Source organism: Danio aesculapii, chromosome 1 (genome assembly GCF_903798145.1).
Source record: "Danio aesculapii chromosome 1, fDanAes4.1, whole genome shotgun sequence".
Lineage (NCBI taxonomy): Eukaryota > Metazoa > Chordata > Actinopteri > Cypriniformes > Danionidae > Danio > Danio aesculapii.
The window spans coordinates 40,659,734-40,681,987 of NC_079435.1; the positions used below are offsets into that span (position 1 = coordinate 40,659,734).

Genomic DNA, 22,254 nt, shown 5'->3' on the forward strand with positions numbered 1-22,254 from the left:
TTTTTTGAATATTTCCCAAATGATGTTTAACAGAGCAAGGAAATTTTTACAGTATGTCTGATAATATTTTTTTCTTCTGGAAAAAGTCTTATTTGTTTTATTTTGGCTAGAATAAAAGCAGTTTTTAATTTTTTAAGAACCATTTAAAGGTCAAAATAATTAGCCCCTTTAAGTTATTTTTTTCAACTGTCTACAGAACAAACCGTCATTATACAATAACTTGCCTAATGACCCTAACCTGCCTAGTTAACCTAATTAACCTAGTTAAGCCTTTAAATGTCACTTTAAGCTGTATAGAAGTGTCTTGAAAAATATCTAGTCAAATATTATTTACTGTCATCATGGCAAAGTTAAAATAAATCAGTTATTAGAAATGAGTTATTAAAACTATTATGATTAGAAATGTGTTGAAAAAAAATCTTTTCTCCGTTAAACAGAAATTTGGGGAAAAATAAACAGCGGGTTAATAATAAGTGGGGAATAATAATTTAGGGGGGCTAATAATTCAGACTTCAACTGTATTTACCTGTAGCAGATTCATGCATTGGGAGACAAAAAGAACCTCCCTAATCAATGCTAATGTTGGGTAGGCAGGTGGGGTGTGCTGTGAGCACCAGGCTAAAGAAATAAAGAAATGTGAGAAGATTCGAAGATTATTGGCTTATAAAAAACTGTCCCTGTAGGTTTGGATTAAAATTGTGTTTCACTTTCTAGTACAAAGCAGCTCTTCAGTGTTATTGTTTGCAAAGTGGAAACTATTTTCAATTTAAAGAAGGCAGAGCCACACCCACCTATATCATAATAAGGTCAATGGTCGTCAAAGGTATTTACCAGCCAGAGCAAACATTTTCAGAAAGTTTACTTTGGCAAGTTATTTCAATCCAACTCCAAACAAACCAGATATCATAGCAGCTCATTCATTGATTTCTTTTGAACTGTATTGAGACCTTAAACTGCTGCCTGTGTGTGTTTGTGTTTGTGTTTGAGCAGGTTCTGCCCCGTCAGACATGTGGTTTATTCACACACACCATCTTCTATAAAGAGTATCCAGGTGGCCCTAAAGAACTAGACAAAAGCATTCGAGGAGGAGAGCTCTTTCTGACCGTCCTACTAAATCCTGTGAGTATAAAACACACAGACACACAGACACACACACACACACACACACACACACACACACACACACACACACACACACACACACACTGATACTCCCTGTCGACTCTGCTCATTTCATCCTATCAGCCGGCTGTATTGTTTTTCTCTGTCTTATTCTATCCTCGTGCCCCCCTCCTCCGTCTCTCTCTGGGTTTCCATGTTAGTGTTGCTTATAGATTTGTCCTCCCAGCATGAATCACTGTTCTTATGTTGAAACTCTGCTCTGCTTGAATCAGCAGCGAAATGAAAAACAAGAGTGTGTATACAGTCGTGTATGTGCGTTGTGTTTATACATTAATTCAGCGCTTCTCAAATAGTAGGTTGCGACCTGATATTGAGTCACAGGTTTGTTCTGATAGGGTCACAGACTGCAGGAAAAATCACAATGCATCTGACCATATAACATTACTTATTCTGGATAGCAAAAAGAGGTTATTAAATTTTAAAAGGGAGGAAATGCTCTTCACGCGTTTGCTTGCTCATGTCAAAGGTCGTGCATCCAATTTTGGCACAAATCCATGTTTTACTTTGTTGCTGAGTCTCGGATAGGAAATTAGCGGAGTGTTGGCCTAAAAATGCCAACAAAATAGACAAAAGTACACTACAAAGAAGGTTAAATACTGCAGGATATTACTGAAGCTACTATAAAAGTAACAATTAAAGTCAGCTGTGAACAAGCATGTAAAAGTTACATTTAGAGACACTCTCTTTTCATCAAGTTTCTTATCAGGCCCGGATTGGCTAATTGGGAGGACCGGGATGATTCCCGGTGGGCCGCGAGGGCCGGTTTCCCTAGCTGCCTGCACTCTCAGCAGTCACACTTTTTTCATTTATTTATTTATTTGACCATAGCCTAATTTTTTTAATTCATTATTTTTTGATGACGTAATTATCATTCGACTTCCCAACAGCGGTACCACTTATCAGCAAAATCATTTGTTAGGAGATACGGAAGAGATGAAAAATTTAAAATAAATTATGCAAAGGTGGCGCTGATAAGGCCAGAACTAAAAAAGCTGAGTACATTTTCGCTAAAACTAGCGGCCGTGAAAGTACAACAACACATGAAGGCGATGAAACGGCCGGTAAGTTAACATTAAGCTAGTTAGGATCAAAACAACGATGTCTGCAAACCACCGTTTATGTATCAAACTTTTTCTTGTACTGTAGCTCTTCAGCAGCAGCTGCCTCTTGTCCAGTTTGCTGCTAACAGTGAAGAGCCAGGCCCCGTATCATTACCAAGCATCAGCCATGAACTCAACACACTAGAATAGGCAGATAGGTTTGTCATTGAGTGAATATAAGAATTCGAATAATTAATATTAATGAATATTACACCTGCTCAATGAAAAATGCCCTGGCTGAGACATTGAAATCAGATGATTCACTACATTAATAAATCTGACTTAACTTGATCAGAAAGCTAAAAAGGGGGAAAACATGAAGCCATCATTAGAAAGTAATACTGGGATAAAAAAGTCTGGCAGATAACAGTACAATACTTGTTTTATTCTTTATAAAAATTATTCTTTATGGTAATGTTTAGGGACTGGATATCTGTAAACAATTTTGCACAGAATATATATTCAGATATTGCAGAAAAGGACATTGTGATGTTTTAAAGAATCGTGTTGGAGATTTAGCTACTCTTTAATTTTCTCATATTTATGAAAAATATTTGAAAATAAATATATAAATATAAAGCAGAATATAAATATATAAATATAAAGCAGCTGTTTCTTTGAAAAAGACCTGATAGTATCAGTAGAAAATTCAATACATTTAATTTTTATTTTATGCATATAGCTTAATATATATTTGTATTTATTTGATATTTTTTCATTTCAAGGTTTGGATATTTAAGAGCACTAATTCTTACAGAATATAGATTCTAATACTGTTAAACATTACATTGAGTTAACTGTTCAAATAAATCTTCACGTTATTTTAATATAGTCAGTCGTGAACTGAAGTGGGCCAGTCTAAGGCTTGAAACTTTAGGGCCAAAAAGTAGTCCCACTCTGGCTTTGTTTCTTATTTATGCGTTTGTTGTAGTGTTGAGCATTAGAACCAATTGCATGCATTTCTGCTGAGCTCAGGGGCGGATCTAGGGGTGGGGACAGAGGGGCACTGGCCCCCTTTTAAATTGATTTGGCCCCTGTAGTGCCCATCTCCTCTAAGTGATTGCTAATTTACGTCACAGTTTGGACATAAAGATACGTTTTAATTCATGTTGAACACTGAATGATACCTGCAACTTTTTCCATTTTTCTTGTATGACAAGTGCTTTTCTCCCTGCAGATAGACTGGCTTGTTCAAATTAAAATTGTTACAATGTTGCTTGGCATGTTTCAATTTTAAAATGTTTTAAAATGGACCAAAATTGATAGTCATCATGCGAGTAGAATTAACATGTCATTCGTTGATCAGAGTTATAAGGTTTGTTTGCCGCTTGCTTTAAAATATCTTATTTTGTGTTCAACAGAAGAAAGTAAGTCAAACATGTTTGGAACAAGTGAAGGCTAAGTAAATGATGACAATTTTCAGTTTTGGGTGAATTATCCCTTTAGCATTATAATAATTTCTCTCCCTTCTTCTGAAATTCAAAATTAGCCACAGGTTTCATAAGACCGTATTAGAAGTTTTAAAATATATTACACCTATATAGGGTCCCCGTAAATCACATATACATCTATACTTTTTGAGCATGTGGGATTGAAGTTAGCTTGAGTGCTCAGTATTAAACTAAACTAATTAAACAGCTTATATAGATTATGCAGTTTGGTTTTTTATCTAATGTATGCTAGGGGAAAATATTTGTTTGTCATGAGAATCAGTTTAAAAAAAAAAGAGAACTCCCACAATCTTGCTCAAAGACATATGCAACTTTTTCTGTAAGCTTTAAAAGGGTCTTGGAGTGTATGATATGAATGAATATGTTGTTTCTGACTGCTAAAATGGGCAGTGTTAACTAACCCCATGTGACAACACTCTCCCCAATCTCCTATATTTGTTGATGCAATTATTTTCTTTCTCACAGAAACGCTGCAGGTAAAAATATGATTTTCTGATATCTCTGCTATTTGCAGATGTAAAATTAACCACTAAAAAGATATGATAGAACGATAAATAATAATTTGTACTGTATTTTTAATAGGTCAAAAGGAGTTGTATATTCTAAACATATAGTGCAAGCATTAACTGAATAACTTGGCCCCCTCTGTAAACTTGACCCAACCTTGGCCTCTGCATTTACAAATTCCTAGATCCGCCACTGGATGAGTTTATAAGTTCAATAGCCAATCAGAAGAAGGTTAGATTGTTTATTAAAGAAGAAGTTTCGATTAAATTTAAAACCTTAATAACTTAATTTTCATCTGAATTTCTTTTTTTGTTTTTCTCTCACAAACTGCAGATACAATAAGTCATTCATTTATTCCTTATTATTATATTAAACTATTATTATATTGATTTTAGTGTGCAGTAGCCTAGGTTACATAAATAAAAAGACATAAAATCCTGTCTTTATAGCTGAATACCCTTCATGGTTTTTTATGTTGCAGAAATCGTAGATTAGTGTGGGAGTTGACAGTTATAACCATTAGTAACACTAGTAACAGAGCCAGCAACACAACAACTAAGTTGCATGGCAGGACGTTAAACCACATCCTCAGTCATAGCCGGGCTGGTAAGTTCACTCAGAAAACAATATGTTTGAATTTTAAAGACATGAAACAGTCTTGTGCCTCTTGTCCTGTGTGTGACCCCTTTTAATGGCCACGTTTATGATCCATAAAATGCTGAACCCTGTGAAAAACATTTTGCAAGTGACAGGACTTTACTCCAAACGCATATTAATACATCGAAGGTGTAATGATGCATCACCAGATGCTGCTGCAACCAATCACACACCTGCTAGGTTTATCATTTCAACAATAGATGAACACATACAAAATGTAGTTTATGTAAGTTACATTTTAAATGTTTTATTCAATGTAACCCCTGCTGGGGAAATGAGTTAGAATGCCCACAGGCTAATTATGAGCTACAGGCAAAATATCTGAGGATTTCCCAGAAATGAGTTCATTAAGCCCTCATATCAATCCTCCATGTATGAATGAAACATCTAAAATAATCTTTATTTGTATGTTATGTGTTCTGTGAGGTGCACTACAGCTTCATAGAATGAGAATCACAGTTTTTGATGTATTTATTGAACATATTGAACAAAATGACACAATTTATTAGAGAAAATGTTTATTTTTTGTCAAAAGTCTATTTTAAAAATAAGTTATTTTGAGATAAATGAACTTCATAAAGACTTCAGTCAACATCTGTGATTGAATCGCTTGATTGAACACTTTCTTGACAAATGAGTTTTTTAAAACAGCCACAACCTCGAAAAACAGGACATGCATGTGTTACAATCATAAAAGTGTCAATATACTTTAATTTTGATGGCTATAATTGTTTAAACTCACATTATCAAAGTGTTTCTGTTATTTATATGTTTGTGTAACACAAATTACAAATTAAGATGTGGTTGAAAACATTGTTTATGTTTGTACTGTATGTTGCAACCATAGACTGTAAAAGAAATGGACACAGTATCCGTGATGTCACCCATAGGTTTCTGAAGAATGCAAAAGAAGCTACTAGTTGGCATCGCCAACAGTTGCCATTTTGTTCGCGTGTAATTGCACCGATCGGGGGATACCAAACAAGGGCAAAGAGGAGGGGCATGAGGGATGCTACAGATGCCTGCTAGCATTTTGCTTAGATGGGCTTTTCTTTAGGAGAAACGCTTAATATTTAATTACCTGCAACTTGTTTGTGATTTGACCACATGTCCTTGGTTGTGTACTATATCAATAAAGTGTTTCGACTTTTAAAAACACTGATGTAACACACTAAGCCACTAAGCACTGTTTTTATAATGTTTTTCTACAGGAGGAAAATGCTAACTACTTCCAAATACCTCAAATATGGTCTGTGTTAGTAAATGCAAGGCTATATTTATGAAATCCAGGCATAACACTGTATGACAACGTTTTAGATGACTGTTCTAGAGCCTACAGCTAATCAATCTGTCAGATTCTGGAGTGCATTCAAGTTCTAAAGAGAATTTTCTATGATAAATTATCTTAAAGAAAACAAATACATTTATAAAGATGTATAAGTATATAAGGTGACGCAGTGGCACAGTAGGTAGTGCTGTATCATTAGCAAGAAGGTCGCTGGTTCGAGCCTCAGCTGGGTCAGCTCGAGTTTGCATGTTCTCCCTGCATTCGCGTGGGTTTCCTCCGAGTGCTCCGGTTTCCCCCACAGTCCAAAGACATGTGTTACAGGTGAATTAGCAAAATTGTCCGTAGTGTATGAGTGTGTATGGATGTTCCCAGACATGGGTTGCAGTTGGAAGGGTATCCTCTGTGTAAAACATGTGCTGGATAAGTTGGCGGTTCATTCTGCTATGGTGACCCTGGATTAATAAAGGGACTAAGCTGAAAAGAAAATGAATGAATATAAACCTGGGAAATGGAGGCCACATGTATGGTTTGTGAGCACAATTAGGTGCACACAGCATGCCATATCATCTGATAATTGTAAGAAATAATCCAAAAAGCAACTGATTGTGTAAAGCCACATAAAACAGAACAAAAATAGGATTTATATGCTGAGCTCAGTGGCTAGTCAGCCGGAATCAGCTGAGGTGAAGTGATGGCAACCAGCAAGACCTAGCTGTCACTCAAGTGGCCACGCCCTTAATTAGGCAGACTTAATATAACTTAATATATACTAAACTAAACACAGTTGTCATGACGGGTAATATTAGCTATATGAACCAAAATTGTTTTTTTTGTACCAGGCTGTAAACACTTTTTTATCTGCTGTAAAGTTGGCCATTTTAACAGTGGGCTCAATAGAAATTTGCTTTATTATAGAGCCAGGACTATGATTTCGATAAATGGCATTTTCAGTTACTTCCGTATTTGCTTCACAAAGGAGAGTGGGAGGTTGGCGCTGATTGCAACATAGGCTTGTTCTGAAATCGTAGCCCCATAAACACTTCTGAAGATTGCAAATTATGTAGCCATTCGTCTTTAAAACGAATGATACGGGCAGGATGACGCCGTTCCTTTCCGTGCTTACCAGCTGACTGCTTACCCCCATGTGGAGTTGACCCCTACGATATGGTTTGAGTCCGGCGAAAAACCAAAAAATAGGTAAGACAAAAACAGAAGCCAAACAATAAAATAGACAAGTAAATAACAGGGTGAGAATGTGGTTGGGTTCGGTTGGCTTTAGGGAAGTGGGTGCGTGGGTCAATCTGTGTTTTTGAAAACACTATTGGTTGGGTATAGGGAAGGAGGAGGGTGGGTCAGTCGATCGGTCAGTCAGTCAGTCGACAGCACCCTCTTGTGAATTTTCGCGAGAACAGCAGGTAAAAATGGCACTCGCAAGACAAATTTAAGACTTTTGATATCGTACACAGTGGACTCACAGTGAATTCACGAAAACAAAAACTGCTAAAAAGTACCTTCTTGGATGTATTTAGAGCTCTCCAGAAATGTAAATTTATATGTTTTCAGAATGAGCCTGGGTTGGTATATTTACATGGCACCTGACCTCTCTGGATGTAAAAAATATTGATCATTAATGGATGCTACAAATGTGCTTATACATACAGATAGAGACGCATGTATCCCTGAACTGTTTGCAGGACAGTGCATTCTCTATGAACATTCATTCATTCGTTTTCTTTTCGGCTTAGTCTCTTTATTAATCTGGGTTCGCCACAGCGGAATGAACCGCCAACTTAACCAGCACATGTTTTACGCAGCGGATGCCCTTCCAGCTGCAACCCATCTCTGGGAAACATCCACACACACTCATTCACACTCATACACTACGGACAATTTAGCCTACCCAATTCACCTGTACCACATGTCTTTGGACTGTGGGGGAAACCGGAGCACCCGGAGGAAACCCATGCGAACACAGGGAGAACATGCAAACTCCACACAGAAACGCCAACTGAACCAGTCGAGGCTCGAACCAGCGACCTTCTTGCTGTGAGGCAACAGCACTACCTACTGCACCACTGCGTCGACCTCTTTATGAGCATATTACATTAAATTTTAATGTTTAAAGGGTCACACTGTGTGTTTGTGTATGAAGAAAGCTCATAAGTGAGTCTTTTGCTTTGGCTAAAGGCCATTTCTAAGGGTTGACTCATTCCCATGGTACTGCGCTGACCTGAAAAACAAACCGAATGTAATCATAGATTATGTGTGTTCTCATGTTCGCAAAGATCCTGATCATCTGCTCAGATCAGCAGTAATAAACAACCCACTGACACAGATAGAGAGAGGGGGTGAAGTGAACATAAGGAGATACGGAGGTGTGAAGATGTACTGTAGTATATTGTAGTCAGTGTGTGTGAAATAAAAATGCTCAGTTCACACGTACCTCGCCAAAGCCTACAGTGTGTGATATTGTGTTAATAGTGTGTTAACTGTTTGTGTGTGTGGCTTACTGAATAAACTGGAAGCTGAAAAATCTGAAAAAGAGTTTGAGAATAATTGATTTTTGTAGTGTGGACGACTACACTTAATTGAGAATGAGAGGATAATTATTGTTTAAGCATCATTTCATTTGACTGAATATCAGCATTATCAACTGTAACACTGCTTTTGGTTTAGCATGTATGCTTTGTTTGCTTTTTGTCATTATTGCATGCTCCATCAATGAGTGCGAATCGTTACCTTTTTGAATAATGCTCCATCAATATAACATTGAAATTACACTATACATTTTGTATATTTTATGAATGATGATTATTTTAATGTTTTGAAATATTTTGTGAAGGAAAAATATTTTCAGTGTAGAATGGCAGAGTTGTTTGTCATCTTCATATGAATCTGTAGTGTTTTCACTCTTAGGGCTCTATTTTAACGATCTAGGCGCAAGTCTAAAGCGCAGGGAGCAAAAGCATTATGGGCGTCTCTGAATCCACTTTTGCTATTTTAAGGATGGAAAAATATGCTCTGCACCGCGGCGCATGGTCGAACAGGGTTAAGCTTATTCTCTTAATGAGTTATGGGTGTGTTTTGAAAATAAACTAATCAGAGTCTCATCTCCCATTCCCTTAATGGCCTGTCAGTTGCCAGTCAGTTGTCAGTTGCATCACGCCATGGAGCATTTGCTATTTACATGGCGGAATTTGTTAGTGGAAAAACTGAACGCTTCACTACCGAGAAAGCAGACCATCTGCAGTGCGAGCATAAAGAACAAGCCTCCTCTGAATGGCCTTAACTTTCACTTTCTAAAAAAAACATTTAAAAGCCCCTGAGATGAAGAAGGCATGGATGCAGTGTTTTTTTTATAGTTATGTAGAAAGTAATTATTTTCGTAAAATTTAAATCCTTTAATTCTTTTTCATGTTTAAGGATATTTGCGTATTGCTGTACATCTTGCGTGTTTTAAGCAATGTGTAAGCGAGGCGCATGACTAACGCTCTCTGCGCTGGACTTTAGACCTGCTTTTAGATGGTCAATGGTGTATCTATTTTAGTTCCTCAAAATAGCAACGCACCAACAATGTGCCTTAACACACGAAACACCCATGAGTCCACAAAGTGGCACAAGTGGATTTGCTATTTACAGTAAACAACGTGGCGGAAAACAGGAAAATTAAGATTGCACTGGTCTGAAAATAGCTACACGTCGCGGCAAACACATCTTGCGGCTTATTGCACCGGGTGTATGATAGGGCCCTTAGAAACAAACTGTCACTGAGGCAGCACTCTTTCAAAAAGGGTAAAAAGTACACCTAAAAATTACAAAAACATGCCTTCAAGGTACAATATAGACCCTTTAGCTATTAATATATAACTTTATGGTGCTAATATGGATACTTTAGTTACTAATGTGTACCCTTTAAAGGTGCAGTATGTAAGTTTGACACCCAGTGGTTGAACTAGGTATTGCCTTCCTGGTTCAAAACACACGCAAGCGCAGGTTGCCAGATTGAGGACCAACATAAGCATGACTGACTATCAAATCATGTTTTATATAAAAGCAACGGCATGCAATAGAAGAAATGTTTTCCATATTAAAAGGAGTTTTTGTTCTAACTAACTTCTCGAATTCATATATTAGAAACGGCTTCTATTTCTTGCATCTGAACAACAGAAAACTGACAATGATCACCTCAGGTACACCTCATGTGCTTTATTTAATGTTAAATGCTAATACTGTGAGTTTGAATGCCATTTTAGATTACATTTATAGCCATATACTGAAAGCAGCGAAAGATAGTTCACCTCAGATCTAGAAAATAAATAAACTATTTATAAACAGAGCTGTGACTTAAAACCAGCACATCAGTGATTCAGCATCTACAGTACATTTAAAAATGTTAAAGAGGTATATGTATTATTAGATTATAAATCTTTCCATTTCGTGAGGGAGTGCATATTCTGTGCTTGTAAATGGCTGTATTTAAATTTCTGTCGTGTTTCGTCTGTTGCAAACAGCACCAGACAACTGCTTATCACTGCAAATCTTCTCACGTAGCGTGTTGTTAGGACATGGGGTTACAATGTAACCTGCTCACTTTTTTTAAGGTAACTCTCAATTATTACCTTAATGTGTAACTCTGAATCTGTGTCTCATTTCAGAGTCTGCTACTGTCCACCGAAGGTCACATTTGGGTCATGTACACATGCTTTGAGAGCCTTTCTGAATGACTGAATGAAATATAATTGGCCAAACTGGCATTGGGCGGGTTAAATGAACAAAACAAAGACAGCATTCTGGCACGTAACAGACATTTTTAAAGCAGAATATCTGACCTCAGCATTGTTTTTCAGATAAACAAGTATGTTCACTTAGCATGTTTCTTAAATATCTGCAAACATATTATGTTATTTTAATGTTTTAGTAGAGTCAAAAACTTACTTACAGCATCTTTAAGTACAAAAATGTACCCTTTGAAAGTGTACTGCCTCAGTTCCAGCTTTTGTGCCTTTATTTCTGAGAAACTCTCAGAAACTCTTCATGAATCTATTATCCAAAGAGCACAGACACTTTTTGTTTGATTCTTGATTTAAATATTTAAATATGTTTTTATAGTTTAACAAAAATGTAGGCTAAAGCGTGTATTTTCAATGAGCTTGTCATGAAAAGGGCTTTTCAAACAATGGATGATAACTATAATGATACAATTCCTTGTAAGTAATTATGAATATAAAACAATAGCGAAAATAAATACCTGAGCTAAATAAAACATAAAAGATTCTTCAGGTGTCCCGTGAAGTTGCAGTGAAAAAAATACCTTTGTTATGTTTTTATTCTACTACAGCTAAATGAGCTAAATTTACTTTTAGATTGGATCGATTACGCTAACCCGATTGACTTGTTACATATGCTAAAAATTAGGGATGCACTGATACCATTTTTTTGGAACCGATCCCGATACCAAAATTTTTGGTATCGACCGGTACAGATCTGATCCTGATACTGTGCCTTTTTTTTAAGCATAATATAGTGTCTATACTGTAGTTCTGATGATAAACTCAAATAATATATCTCTTTAGTAAAAATAACAGACCTATAGGCCTACTGTCTATGACAGATGACACAATCTAGATAAAAACATGATGCTTGCTATATATAAACTAGGCTATATTATTTGATCATTCATCATGACGTGGATCTGTTGTGGTCCAGCTTATGTTGCTTTTTTAATATTAAGATTTTTCTTTGAAATCTGTAATAGGCTACCACTATTGGCGCTAATTGTTAGTAAAATAACTAGCCTTTTAGCAAAGCCTTATATTTTCCTGCAGGTTTGATGCAGACTAAACTAAACTGTCTGAGTCCAGTTTTCCTTATAATCATTCCCTTTTCTGTTAGTGACAATCCATATTGGGCCCTTCAGTTTCACTTTTATTTATTTAGTCAACTACTTTGACCACAATAAGCCAGGCTTTACAAACTATTCACAGCACTGAAAGTATTCCCCTCAGAAGAATAAATCCAGTCGGAAGGATGAGAGAACAGAAACTCATTGTGAGAATAATCTTACGGAGCAGCGCACATCGTGTCTGTGCAGCCGGTGCTTGAATGAAGTGCTTGATGCATCTGAAACAGCGCGCAGCCCTCCTGTATCTGCAGGCACTTCCAAAACAGCAGCACAAAAGGAAGAAATGAGTGCGTTGAGGATCTGTCCAATGTTTAATTGAGCCTTTTCTAATTTAAAGTTTCAAGTAGGCCTACTTTGTGAGTGAAGAGCAGGTAATAACCCTCTCTACTCCAGTGTTGCGATCTGCTGATCTAACAGACACAGCGCAACATGATTTAGAAACAGCAATGAACTCCTTGCTGCAAGTCAAAATAAACCCATGTAATGCAAAACTAAATGCATTTCTCCACTGATAATTTATATTAACAGGAACAAATATTCTTGGAGAAAGTTTTTCGTGTTGTCATGAACGCGAAACACAGTTTGAAGTGTGAATGAGTGGAGAATGATTGACAGGCGCGGCGGCGACAAGTGCTAAATTCAACATGAATTCAACCACTTGAATATTTATCTTCACATTGAAATATAGAATGACTTCAGAACATTTTGGATATAGTCGGGATACATGACAACTTTCTAGTGCCTTATAATAGGCTACCTTCATGTCTTTTGTTGGCTTATTAATTACACAGAATATAACGCACGTGCAAGATCGGATTTATATTGGAGCTGGCCGATACCCGATTCAGCAAAAATATGCAGTATCGAACCAATATCCGATCCAAGTATCGGGATCGGTGCATCCCTACTAGAAATGTAGCATGATAAAACTTATCAAATAGCCTGATACTGACTCTATACAGAGTCATGATGTTCTCTGTTGCAGATGCAAATATAGTTATTCCTGTACTTGCATTGGAATGTGTGTTAAGAAGGAAGTTGTGGAGGTGTGGCTTTAGGTCTGGACTCCACCCCTAGTCAATTAAACTTGAGTCTAACTCTAAAAGCAATCTGTCAAATTAGAACGTGACACTGAATCAAAGCCAACATTTAGATTGCTTTGTAGATCTTTTTATATCCCTCTACAATAAGCATCCAAACCAAACTAAACTATTAGAATTTGAAAAGTGCTGTGAGAGTTCCTTTTGAAGCGCATTACCAGTAACATCATCACACATCTGTCTTACTTCATTCAGCTCAAACCCATCACATACATACATTAATCTGACCGTAGGCTCTCTGATTTATTTATCACAGCCACATTCTTCTGTGTTAAAATGAATCACTGTTAACATGTAGACACATCACTACTTTATTAATGGCATACAGTATTGCATTCTTCTCTTCTCTTCTCTTCTCTTCTCTTCTCTTCTCTTATTCAGTGGCATTGATTAAACATTTTATGGCAGTGATAAAAATGTTATTACCTGGCAAAAAAAACATTGGTACAACATTGATTGGAAAAGAAAAAAAGTCTGCCTTGTGCTCCTTTTGTCTCCTTGTCCAGAAGGCTTTAAGGGAAACTCATTTATCTGCCCATTCATTATTGAGGTCCTCCCTGAAACAAGGTGTGTGTGTGCGCGCATGTGGGTGTTTGAAAGCATGAGGTTAACAGAGCATAAGATCAGTTACAGAGGGGAGAACATTGTGTTTTTGACACTCTATTTTGCGCTCATTTGTGCCTATCCCGGAAAACAAGAAGGTTTGCATGGGCCGTCCATAACAGGAATATTTTATGTTGTACCAAACCTGTAGTTTACATTTTTTGAGGACCTAAATTCATGTATACTTCTGATTAATTTTGCCTTTAGCCAAAGCTGTCAAATCAAAAACGCATGCTCTCCCATAAGGCTCTTTTTGTTTTATAGTGCAGTTGTATTACAGAAATGATAATGTCATAGTGATTATAAAAATAGTGAATGTGGATGTTATGGTTGTTGTGTTCAGTATCAAGGCTTTGCAAGCACATCTCTTTTTATGTACATGATCAATTGTAACGTGTTTATATTCAAAACAAACTTTGGGAGAATGTTATCCACCTAGTGGACTGCAGTAGTTTACTGTGCTTGTGCAGTGTCATGCAGTCACACACACTCTGATCATTGATTTGATTGGTGGCTTGCATTTTATTACCCTGTTATTTATTTGTTTATTTTATTTTTTAGCTTCTGTTTTTGTACTGGAAACATTATTCATCAGACTCGGACCCCATTGTCGTGGTCAACTCTTCTCTGTGTCTCAAGTCTGCTGACATACATGGCGAGCTAACTGGAAAAACTGGTAATAGCGGGAAAGCCATCCATATGGAGTTAAGCGGTCAGCTGCTAGCGTGAAGGAAGCGTGAAGGAAAAGAAACAGCGTCATACCACCCTGTTGCATTAGTTTTAAAAATGAAATGCAGCCATTCGTACTTCTGCCTACATAATTCGCGATGGCCAGAAATGTATATTCAATTCAATTTAGTTCATCTTTATTTCTATAGCGCTTTTACAATGTAAATTGTGTCAAAGCAGTTTAACGTAGAAGATTATAGTAAATTGAAACTGTGTCAGTCCAGTTTTCGGTGTTCAGTTTAGTTCAGATCAGTGTGCTTTAATTTTCACTGCTGAAAGTCTTAACACTGAAGAGCAAATTCATAGATGCGCAGCTCCACAAGTCCCAAATCATGCAAACCAGTGGCGACAGTGGCGAGGAACAAACTCCACCAATTGACAAAAGTGACAGAAAAAAAAACCTTGAGAAAAACCAGGCTCAGTTGGGCATGACCATTTCTCATATCCTCTATATGGGGCTACGTTTTCAGAATGAGTCTATGTTGTTGTTTTTTTTTTTTTTTTTTTGTGGAAAACTTACATTTCTGCAACAAATTTGCTCGTTAAAAAATAACGAGTAATAGGCTGTAATCGTATGTCCACTCAAATACTGGAAATTATGTGAAAATATAGCATAACTGGTGCAAATGGACAAACACTTATTAAATTTGCAGCACATGGAGAGATGGATGCAAACAAAAGATTATTAGTTGCACATGTGTAAATACTGGATCACTGAACACAATGAAATGAACACAATATACATATTTACCCAAACTGCAACTTTTTGTGATTAACCCATTTTAGCCATATGACATTTGATTTCAGTTTGATCAACTGATTTAATAGTATTTATGATATAATGTTGTGGGTAATATTTTAAATTATTGTGAATGTATGGCAGGACAGGGTAGATTGTTGTGGTATGCCTTTATAGGGAATGGGAACCACTGAAGTTAAAGAAAATAAATTCTGTAAAAAAAAAAAGCTGATTTTCATTTATAGATCTATTGAGCAATTCATTTCAGAGCAACACAACAAATTTAGCTGATATCATATATGTTGATGTCAGCTTTCAATTATCCAGATAATGAATGGTCAAGGGAAATGCCACAAAGAGAGAGAGAGAGGGAGAAGGAGTGGTACTAAGCAATTTGTACAGGAAATGGAGCGGTGTCAAATCAGAGAGAAGCAGAGAGGGAGGAAGGCTTTGTTTGTGTAAGGGAGAAAGCATAAAGCACAGAAACAGTAAGAGAGGAATGATGCTTGAGGACAAAATTTTCCAGCTGGACTCTCTTGTTAAATGAGCCGATGGTTTGTGTGTGTGTGTGTGATTTTCAGTCTTATTAAGCCACGCTAGCTTAGGGAAAGTTAGAGTTTGATATAAACACCAAAAACACTCAACCAGCTCCAACATGTACAGTATTCAAATGTATATTAAAAGTGTTAAACAATACATGAAGGATTGTAGAATAGATATTTCGAAATACACAAAGATGAAAATTCTTGGATTTTTGAATTGTCGAACATACATTGTATGAATTAAATGCGAAACTGTTATGCAGAATTATATTGAACCATACGTTTTTGGTCATAAAGGAATAATGGCCAAGTGTCAAAGAATGTTGATAAGAGTGAAAAGTTTTTATTAGATGTTTCAGTAGGGAAGTATCCAATGAAGTGAATGTCAGATCTTTTTCATGAAATCGGTTGATCTATAGTTAACAGAGTGAGTTTAAAGATTCAGTCATTCCCTTGTGATTAAGACTGATCCAGCTAGTGAGTTCAGCTCACTGGTCAATGATCTTGTTGTGGGAGTGGACAGTTTTAGATTAACTATTCCTTTAATACTTTATGCTGATAGATGAAGTGTGTGTTTGCGTGGGTCTATGTGTGCATGCGTAAAGCATCATTACAAGTACATGTGATAATCAACAGTAGCACAAATAGCACCAATCTGAACAAGTAGGTCAAGATTAATGCTACATAGTACAAAAATAGAGATCAAGTTGGATTTTGCAAGCGTACTGTAGAAAATGGGTAGAATGAGAATAAGTGTACAGTTTTTATATGCATATGCTAATGTCGAAAGCACAGACTAATGTATTTAGTTGTAGTGGAATGTTGACTGTAGCATAAATCAAAAGAAGTAACAAATGAACAACATTTGAATTTGATATAACACATTTGAATGCAGATTTTCAGGCTGTTAAAGCTAAATTGTCTGTGTCCGCGCATAGAACAAATATAGAACATAGAACCGGCGCCTATGTTTGGCCAGAGGAGAAAAGGTCGTGCCCTACTAAGCCTGGTTTCTCTTCTCTTCCTTCACTTTCGTCAATTGGTGAAGTTTGTTCCACTGTCGCCACTGGCTTGCTTGGTTTAAGACTTGTGGAGCTGCACATCAATGGATTTGCTCTTCAATGTTTGGACTTTCAGCAGTGAAAACTAAACTACACTGAACTGAACATAACTGAACTTCAACTCTGAGAACTGGACTGACACCGTTTCAATTTGCTTGAATTTCATCTATGTTAAACTGCTTTGACACAGTCTACACTGTAAAAGCGCTATAGAAATAAACATAAATTGAATTGAAGAAATACTCTACTGTAATACTGTAGTTATTATAAATCACAGTATAAATACGTATATGTAAAAATAAGGCAAACAGACATTGTGGCCAATAAAGATAACTCTTTAGTCAGAAGCCGATAACAGTAATGAAGCTGAAAAATACATAATAATAATATGAATTTTTAAAAATAAAAGATTTAAAAGAAAGAAATCAGAGTGCGCACATCTAAGAAAATCTTGAAGGCAGGTGCTCGATCAAACCAGACAAAATAAAGACAGAAGTAAACAAAATCGGCACACTGCCACTTTAGCTCTTAAAATACTATTTAATTAGACAATGTTTTGACCCCTACAAGGTCTTCATCATGTCACACAGGAAATACAAGAGAACACTAGATTTATACTGCGTCCCAATTCACATATACTTATACTACTGTGCGCCCTAAAAGTATGTACTTTTTTGTGAAGGAAAAATATATAAATGTGTAACAGAAGAGTATGCAAGTTTTGGGACACACTACTTCCTAGTTAACAGATTGCTAAGTTGCTTAGTTATGAGCCCTGTCAATCATTCACATTTCTGTCGTATTTAATTTCCTACCTTATTGGAGAAGCAGCAGCAGGTTAATCTGCCATTCATTTTCATGCACAAAAATCTCAGATCTTTGGATAATTATGCATTCAGACGTTAATGTCCAAACATATCTTTATATAAGTTCAGCATTGTTGTTGAGGATGAAATATACAGTAACACAGAAAATGTCATTTAAATAATTTCCAGTGGGCTAGATATTAATTAATAGTCTTTCAAACATCTTTACCAAAGCCTCTCTACTTGACTGAATTTTTTTTATCATTATAAATAAAAGTATTCTTGTGATTATACAATTATTATTATTAAACAATGTTAAGACAACTGGAGTGATGCTAAGATCATTTAAGAATTTTTTTGCAGAAATATTAATTTAATTTGAATGGAATTCTATAGACAATTCAATAAAATTGTCTATAGCTTTGCTTCTTAGACTTTACACACCTGAAACCTGCCTACAGCACTTTTCAGTCACTGTTGCTCTTATAGTTGTGTAAATTGCTTCCTTGTCCTCATTTGTAAGTCGCTTTGGATAAAAGCGTCTGCTAAATGACTAAATGTAAATGTAAAATACAAAAAAGATGTGTTATAGAATTATTTGTTGTCTTAGACTTGACACATGGCAGAGAATTAGGTTTATTTCACGTGGGAGAATTTCGCGTAACAAGAAGTAACCTGCTTTTTTGGCGCGCATGTTAACTACCGGCACTCACACCAGCAGAAGAGCAGCGCGTGCGAGAGCCGTGCGAGAGGCGTGCGGGTTCTCTGCGCACATGCAGAGATGCGTCAGTTTGTTTTTTGATTACACTGCTTTCACCAGCGTTGGTTCGGTTGCACATCGAGAATAGGGTCTTTTTTTTTCGGAATTACCACTCTTAATAAATACACTTGCATATGAGGTAAATCATATCTAAAAGCATTTACTGGGGCACTGGAGATTTTGTGAAATTTAAAATTGGGTCTAGCGACGCCCCTGCCGGAAATAGTAAACCATCCGGGAACCTTTACCATAATCTTTTCAACATACTACGATTTGGGACATACTAATTGTATTTTCAAATACTATTTAGGACGGATAGTATGTGAATTGGGATGCATGCAGCAACAGTCAAACTTAACCTCTCTTGTATTTACTCTTGTATTTCCTGTGTGATCTGATAAAGATCTTCTAGGTCAAAACATTGTCTAATTAAATAGCCTTTTGAGAGCTAAAGTAGCAGTGTGCCGATTTTGTTTACTCTGTCTTTAAAAAAAAAGATTAAGAAATACTGAGGGATAATTTTTCCCTCTTCCCAGGCAATGTGTCACATGATGTGAAGGACATCATTCAAAACTCAATCAGTGGGAATAATCAAGAAAAAAAATAATAATTTATGGATAACAAAAAAAAAAATTTAAAGGAAATAATACACCAATAATGTATTTTTGTACTGGGATTATAACAAAACTAGGCATGAGATGATAACCATTTTCAATACCGTGATTTGGAAAGTCAAGATTTTAAAACTACCAAAATTTTCTGTAATAACGTTCCTAAGGTATGTGCAAAATGTTTTATTTCCTTTTTTTTTTTTATATTCTTTAAGACAACAGTTTCTCCAGCAGAAAAGATATCCAAATATGTCTTTTAAATTGTAAAGAAATCTGTGTGCTTGAAACTAATGAAGACATCAGAAGTCAATGATTCATTTTCATTATTTGGCCTGACATGTTTACTGTTCCAAAATACTTATAAAATAAGTAAAATAAATATATTATGTTCAAGGGAGAAAATTGGTTGTTTTTTACCCAGACATTTAAAAAGAATATATTTCAGAGGAGTAATCACAATACTGTGATACCGTGAAACGGTGATATTTTTATCCAAGGTTATCATACCATCAGAATCTTATACCGGCCCATGCCTAGACAAAACAATAAAAAATTTATCATTTATAAGCCGATACAGAAATTTCATGCATAGCTAGTATATTTAATTAAACTGCAGAGCATAACATTGTAGGGCTACTTAAATATTACATAAAAGTTCTAGATAATGTTCTGGGAGAAGGAGACACGGTGGCTCAGTGGTTAGCACTGTTGCCGCACAGCAAGAAGATCACTGGTCCCGACTTGACCCGTTGCCATTTGTGTGAAGTTAGCAAGTTCTCTCCACTGGTTTATTTAATTTGACAGTAATACCGTTCAACAGTTAATGTCCAATAGTTGCCATCTTTAAAATGCTGGACTGTTTCAGACCAAATTTTAGTAAAATATGGACAAACCCAAAAACTGTCCAGTCTGTCCATATTTTACCCACATTTATACAGAAGTGTGTTTGAAACGGGTGTCACAGTGGCTCAGTGATTAGCACTGTCGCCTCACAGCAAGAAGATCTAGAAGGAATTGAATAAGCTAAATTGGGCTTAGTGTAAGTGTATGTGTGTGAATGCGAGAGTGTATTGGTGTTTCCCAGTGCTGGGTTGCGGCTGGAAGTGCAATCACTGCATAAAACAAATGCTGGATAAGTTGGCGGTTCATTCCGCTGTGGCGACCTCTGATGAATAAGTGACTAAACCAAAGGAAAATGAATGAATGAATGTTCTGGGAGAAATTTACCGATGTTTGTTACAGTTTAAGTAATATTTCCATAATTCCAGCCACATCACTGTTCCCTACAATTGGTCATAGTCATAGTGGAAGGTGAACAGCAGTAATTGAAGCCTCTCATCCTTGTTTGTGTGTGTGCGCATGTGTTTGTGTGTGTGTGTTAGTGAGTGCATGTGTGTTCGCTGGTTAAAATTTCATGTCTTTTCCAGGCTAGTGATTTATAATTCTGTCAGGTCCTGAACCTCTTCCAGAAGGAACATCTGTTTGGAACCCTTTAGATCCTCTCGCTGCGTCTGTGTGTGTGAGTGTGTGTGCATGTTCAATAGGTAGTCCAAATTTAGCTGTTAAAATGGTGGCTTGTGCTGGCATTCTCAAGTGTGTGTTGGACAAGCAGGATAGATGCTTTTGGACCTGAGATCCTTTAAAGATGTTTTTTTCCTGCTCTCTCTCTTTTCCTCTTTTGCTTGCTCTGTTTCTGTGCCCTGGCTGCTAGCGCTAGGTAAATGAATCATACGACCCATGGCTGTTTGTGTATGTGTGTGTGTACGGGTTGCTGCTTCTGGTGTCTATTTTACAAAGCCTATATGTGTGTGTGTGTGTTTGTTATTGATTGCTGAAAGCGCAGCATAAATCATATCTTGATCAGTCTGTTTGTGGAACAGCAGAACTTGTTCAGTGGTCAGATTGATGTTGTACGTATGAGAAAAGCCTGTGTTCTTATGTGTGTGGAGCGAAGGCGAACATTCACCACAATCCCACCAAAATACTTTATAATGCTTGACATCTTTTTAATATCACGGGTCCCATTCATTTTCCCGTGAGGGTTAAATTGAATTCGGCGGCCACGAGTGTGTACGCGGGAGTGTGTGTTGCTTCAGCATGGCATAAAGCATGCCAGTGTGACAGAAGCTGCTAAACTTGTCTCATTATCCCATAAATATTCCCCGCCCTGCTCACGGTCACCCAGCATCCCATCCATCAATCAAAGGCTGCTGGCAGTGCCGCTCCGCCAACACATCCACTGCAACCTTCTGAGGGAGCGACACTCAGGCCCTGATACTCAGTCCATTACACGCTCCAGCCAGATCCTGGCTGATTATAAAACACTTTCAGCTTGCAGGAAACGGTCTGTTCTAATGGATCTCACTCTTCTCTTTTACCTTCAATTTAATAAACAGATGTACAATGCAGCAGATCTCATTACGTGATAAATCTAAGAGTTGTGGAAAATGAATTGATGTCATGGCTGAAGTTCTGCTCAAATTTGTAGATGCTTTATTCGAAGGTTTGTGTAACTTTTGATAGACTTTGGCTGTCTACTATTATCAGTAATGATTTTTTGGCAAATTTAATAGTTCTATATTAAGTAATAAGATAATTGTTGTTATTGTCATTTTTGTACACTATCGCATGTTAACAGCATTACATTTACGCATTTTTTTCTATCTGTATTTTAGTTTTATTATTGTATTATATTTTCGAAAGGTTTGGGATCAGTAATTGTATTTTTTATATATATTATTGGGTGGCACGGTGGCGCACATACTACTACGATGACGACAACGACTACTACTACTAGTACGACGACAACTATTACGATGAACACTACAACAACTACTACGACTATATGATGACTACTACTACTACGACTAGTACTACTACTACTAGTATGATGACTATTACGAAGACTACAACGACTACTACTATGACTGTTACGATGACTAGTGCTACATCGACTGCTACTAGTACGACGACAACTATTACAATGACTACTACGACTATTGTGATGACCACTACTACTACCATGACGACTATTAGTTGTATAATTTACTGAGTGTATATAATATAGTTTTATAGGTAAATTGGGTAGGCTAAATTGTCTGTAGTGTATGTCCTGGTCCTCTAGGTCGGGGGTTGAGCGTTGGGCTAACGACCCACCTCGTAAAAATTAGATGTTACGAAACATGGTGCGACTAAATATCAACATTGATATAAACG

At 36.7% G+C, this 22,254-nt stretch overlaps 1 protein-coding gene across 1 annotated transcript in view; it reads left to right on the forward strand.

Moving 5' to 3' along the window:
• The window catches only part of ndst3 (N-deacetylase/N-sulfotransferase (heparan glucosaminyl) 3), a 129,535-nt gene that overhangs the window by 80,641 nt on the left and 26,640 nt on the right, over positions 1-22,254 (forward strand). The window contains 1 exon segment of the mRNA XM_056460394.1: positions 991-1,119. Coding sequence (XP_056316369.1) covers positions 991-1,119 — 129 coding nt within the window.